This window comes from Austrofundulus limnaeus, unplaced genomic scaffold (assembly GCF_001266775.1).
Source record: "Austrofundulus limnaeus strain Quisiro unplaced genomic scaffold, Austrofundulus_limnaeus-1.0 Scaffold781, whole genome shotgun sequence".
Taxonomy (NCBI): Eukaryota; Metazoa; Chordata; class Actinopteri; order Cyprinodontiformes; family Rivulidae; genus Austrofundulus; species Austrofundulus limnaeus.
The window spans coordinates 66592-72128 of NW_013953183.1; the positions used below are offsets into that span (position 1 = coordinate 66592).

A 5537-nucleotide genomic window follows, 5' to 3' on the forward strand; every position below is an offset into this window, starting at 1 on the left:
ATAAGCCGCATCTGCCATTTAAAAAAAACACGCGCCAACATCAACATATTAGCCGCACCCCCACCCCCCATCAGTAAAAACAAAAACAAAACAGTACACCCAAAATTGTGGTCAAAAAGTGAATTCAACATCGAAGTCCTCTTCAGTTTCGGAGTTAAACAAGCTGAAAAAAGCTGCGTCACACAACGGTATCTGTTGTTGTGTAAAGCTGTGGTGGGAAAGCCCTCCCGCTCCAGCATACGTCACTGCATGGGATTCCTTCCCCGGGGAGTGCAATGAGGAAAAAAAAAGTCTGTGGCTCTTAACTCGACGTTTATCCACAAACTGGTCCTGGATTAAGCTCTTAAAGTTTTTATCAGTCAGATTCCACCATGAAAAATGTCTGTTTTATCCCCTTTTATGAGTTTTTGGCCATTGACTAAATCGCTGCTTCCTGGTACAACATTCGGCTCTGGAAGCGATCGCTTTTTTCTTTTTTTTTTCTTCTTTTTTTGAAGCGAGTGGTTGAAGCAAATGGATAAGAGCCCCCCGGTGGCTGAAGAAAAAAATCCACGTATAAGCCGCACCGGTCTATAAGCCGCATGGTTCAAAGTTCAGGAAAAAAGTCGCGGCTTATAGTCCGAAAAATACGGTATATAGTATTGAGGAAAAATGATCAAACTTTGAAAAGTAGAATTAGCAATTTGCTGCAGTTTTATCAGATAAAACACTTCTAGCAGATGTATCTGTTGTCTGTTAAGTTTCAGCTATAATCAATAAAACATAACATTGAGGTTCTATTCTAACTGATATTAGTTTGGGATGAAAGGAAGGTGTGAATGTTTTAGTAAAACCGGTCAACAAAGAGGACTATTCATCAAGCCAATGAGGATGTGAATGAAGCATTTGTTTTCCATCTTGAGCAACAGGTTAAAGTTCAAGGAAGGAGAGATTTTAAGAGGACAAAACAAAATTACTTGTGAAATTATGATTTCAATTTGTCCATTCATTTCATTCATAACAACAAAATATATGTACAGTAATAACTGTTAATTAACTAACCCTAACCCTATCCCTGTACAGTAAAACTAACCCTAACCCCTAACCGCACCCTTTTCATGTACACACAAAAAGGGTGCATAGTGAAGAAAAAAAATCTCATCATATCTGCTTCTTATTATAAGTTTATTAAGCTAGAATCTGCATCATAACAAAATACATAAAGTTCAGATTAACCCTCTTCTCAGGACAGCAGCCAAACAAAATATGTGCGTTTGTTTCTGGTTACCTCGTATCCCAGTCGGGCGGCACGCTGCAGCAACGTCTCTCCAGCATTTTTATTTACGATGAGCCGACGCACCTCTGGAGGAATGGGCCGAGCGGAGTGAGTGGTCTGAGAGGAGGGGAGCTGGTCGGGTGAGCCAAATGGGTCAGACGAAGACAGCTGAGTGTGTTTGGTAGAAAAAGAATCATTTAAACCTTAGAAAGCCTCAAAAAATGTTTAGAACTTCCTCACAACAAAAAACTCTAAAGGGTTTTGTAATTTAAAAAAGGTTGTTGTCTGTTTTGTCTTTTTAACTTTAAAGTGTATTGAAACAAGCATTTTTTTTGGTGCTAGACCACTTCTGGTTTGAGTGTTTGAACTATCCAAATGGGTTTGGGGCAATTTAGACTAAGATTCACTTTGGATATGAAATGTTTTGAACTGTGATTTTGACCTGATTTTACCTTGATTATTATGTTGCAAGTTTAACTCATCTTCTACTTAAATCACAAAAAATGTGGCATTGGACTGGTTTTGTGGAGTCTTGATTTTTGACTCGCTTTAAACTTGACTTGGTAAGTACCAGTTAATTACCCAGTTAATACTACAAAGAAACCCTCTAAATACCAGATTAAAGTAAATTATTAGGTACTAAGTATTTAGGTACAATTTGTTTCCCATTGTTATGTCACAAGGCACTTCCTCACTAAATCAGAAGCACCTCAAAACCAGCTCTCCATTTCAAAGGGTCTGAACTCTTTCTATCCGGTATGTTGGTAAATGTTGCTATGTTGGGACAGCCATAACAGAGTGGTTAGTGGAGTTGTCCTTTAACCAGTGGGTTGCCGGTTTGATCTCAGTTCCATCCATCTCAGTTGTTGTGTTTTTGCGCAAAACACTTCAACCACCTTACCTGATGGTAGTGGTCAAATGGCCCAGTGGTGCCGGTACATGGCAGCCCCACCTCTGTCAGTGTGCCTCAGGGCAGCTGTAGCTACAATGTAGCTTACCATCATCAGTGTGTGAATGTGTGTGTGAATGGATGAATGTCTGTAGTGTGAAATGCTTTGGAGTCTATAGGAACTTGATAACAAGCTATACAAGTTCAGGCTATTTAATATATATCCTGATCTGGTTTTGTTATTTTATTTTTAGAATGGTATGTTGGTATCCTGATTTAGACTTGTCTGGTGGATCAGTGGTTTTACCAGTCTTTTGAATCTGTTTTGCCTTCTGCTTGGACTCACTTTACCTCTCTTAAAAGCTGTTTTTATCTGAACCTGAATTAGTCTTCTTGGTCTTTGGACTCAGGCTTGTTTTGCTTAGGATCTTGAAGGTTTTAGGACAAGTGACTCATCTAGCAATTATTTTATTTAGTTATTGGTGAAAAACAGAATGAAGCATGAGTATTAAAACGATCTTCTGTTTACATTGAGTATTTAATATCTTTAATTAAATCAGAAAACGATAGGTTGGTGCACTTCCCTCCAGTTTGTGTTGGGTTAATTCCTTCTTCCCACCCTCAGCCCCAGGAGGTTGTGTGTCACTTTAGTTAGTATGTTTGTCTTTGACTAGACAGAAAAATGAGCCATCTCCAATTGTGGGTGCATGAGATTAATTTTTTTTTATAGAAAAAACCTTATGTTATTAACATGTAAACAAATAAAACCACATTAAATTATTCCTCCAAACTTCCAGCTCAGAGGAATCATGCTGATTTGTAGAGACAGTTTCATTATACGCAGACGACCTCAGTTTCATTCTAACAGCTTCAYTCAGACTCCCAGGGTTTCCTCCAGTGTAATATTACTCTGGTGATATGCCAGCACTTACTAGTCTTGATGCCAGGTTAAGTGCCATTTGTTTATTTAGAGCCAGCGCAAGTGGAATTCAGACAACAGAATAAATGGCTAGGACCTAGAATTAGTAACAAAGGACTCCTCTACCACAGCATTGGAAACTATACTGCTCTGCCCTGTTATTAAAAACATTACTATACAACCATGTTACCCTACCCCACACCCCACAAGATTATAAATGCCACTACCAGCCTTAGCAAATTTTCTGGGGGAACCCCTGGACTCCATTCGGAAACTCAAACGTCTAAGAAACAAAACAAAACAAAACCCAACTTCCCACTTACCTCCTCATTGTCACTTCCTTTCTCATCTCTCTCCTCTCCCTTTACTGCATCCCCTCTTGTGTGGTTCATTTTGAAAGGACGCTTTCCCCTTGGCTTATCAAGGTTGCCACCATGGCAAAGAGACACCTGACGGTCAGGTGAGGAGGAAGTGGGATGACGAGGGGGGAAGGTGGAGTCTTTGAGGTTGTCATTCAGCTTCTGGTGTTTATCCTGGTGGCAGGAAGAGGTGAGGGAGGTGACAGACGTGGGAGCTGATAGCCAGGGGATGGAGCTTACTGACTGCTGGGATGGATGTGTGCCACAGGAGGCTGGAGCCACATGGAAAACTAAGAGAAAACATTGAAAAGCAAATCATTGGCATTTAGTTAGGCTGTTAACCTTGTTAGAAATAAGGACTCCATTTACACTGCAGGTCTTAATGTCCAATTCAGATTTCTTTGCTGAAATCTGATTTTTTTGCATGGACGTTCACATATTTTAAATGCATCCACTATCAGACGTGACCTCACACTTCGTATGGTGAGTTTACACAAGTATGAATGCTACACAAGTTAGCATGTGTGCATCAATTCTAAATTTGTTGTGCAAACAGAACCMGTTAAAGAATTAGCTGGTGTTTGTTTCATCCTGTATTCATGTAAAACCTGTCTCTTGTTGGCTACTACAGTGCGGCATAGTATTTTTGGAATGGGAGTGACATGCTGAAAGTGAAACTAAGTAAAGTATCAATCCCATAACTTTAGTATCGATAAAGTCTGACACAAAATTAGTGTCATATTTTGCTGTGAAAAAAAGACAAATCAGCTGGACTTCAGTAGCTGAAGACATGCATAGTTCCAAGCTATAAAGTGCACAAGGTTGGTATCGTCATTAATACTTGACTGTATCTGCTTACTCCTACCTCAATGATGCAAGTTAGATGAAATGACCGTTTAAGACCAAATACCTGTGTGAAAACATCTAGAATAGAATAGAATAAAATAGAACTAGAAGCACTTGGAGAGTGCAAACCTCCGCCAAGGCCAATTTCCCCCATCCTGTAATAGAGTAAATGCACAAAAGCAGAGATGGAAACACATTTGCCRAATAATGGTGCGTTCACACCAAACGCGTTTTGAGCRTCAGGTTTACATGCAAAGTCTATGGTGGACGAGCGTCGGGAAGTGCTGCGTCACGTCAAGCACGATTAGAGCGGCACAATTTGAATGATTTGAGCAATTTGAGCGTCCGAGGCGCTTGAAGTGTCGGACGCTGGAGTTGGAAAATCTGAACTATTGCAGCTTGACGCGTYRCGTCAACCAATCAGAGAGACTCCACTGTGACAGATTTCCCGACGGGACAGAATGATGTTCACTAACCTGRGACAGATGGACTGGAGCTCTTTAGCTGAAATCAAGTGCCTGCAGTCRGTGTCCTGGCAGCAGATACAGTATCTGCACCGATGCGGGTCAGCGGCTCATCAAACTAGACRGGACAAAAATAGTTCCGAGCCTCGAGTCTGCTCGCAGCTCCTGGGTGATGAAACTCACCAAACTCAGAACGTCTCTGAATTATCTGGTGAATTAATTATGAATTAATTATCTGATRAGCGCGACTCTTGCACTCAGTAAATAAAGCAAATAGCCATTTCCTTTATTTCATCCGAYATTAAACAGAGACCGACAGAGGAGAGAGGGGGCGGGGAGGCTCTCRACGCRCATCAAACGCTTCAAGAGCAGTTTTGACTTGCATCTGACCGCAAGCGTCCAACTTGAAGCGTTGGATGCGATTTTGAYGCTGAAATCATATTTGGTGTGAACGCACGATAAGTTCTGACGTAGCGAACATTTAAGCAGGCAGTATGCACAGGATTTCTTCCCGGGGAAGTCCAATGTGGAAAARAAAAGTCAGACGTCACCCGACGTCCACTAGCTTGTTTTTTTTTTTTGTAGTATGTTTGAGGTCAGGACTCTGTGCAGGCCAGTCAAGTTCATCCACACCAGACTCTGCCATCCGTGTCTTTATGGACCTTGCTTTGTGCACTGGTGCACAGTCATTTGAATGGGTGAGCAAATAGTCTGAAGTCCACCGCACCAGAGCGCGCCACTCATGTGGTGCAGTTTGCCTCTGTTACGATTATAATCTTTTAAATATTCCATGCCAAACAAACAA

General features: G+C 41.1%; 1 protein-coding gene across 1 annotated transcript in view; it reads right to left on the minus strand.

Annotated features, from left to right (window-relative positions):
- Window positions 1-5537, minus strand: part of LOC106532504 (BCL-6 corepressor) — a gene marked incomplete in the record, with an annotated part of 129446 nt that overhangs the window by 36556 nt on the left and 87353 nt on the right. Inside the window, 2 exon segments of the mRNA XM_014028568.1 lie at window positions 1268-1423; window positions 3387-3712. Of these exon segments, the coding sequence (XP_013884022.1) occupies window positions 1268-1423; window positions 3387-3712 (482 nt within the window).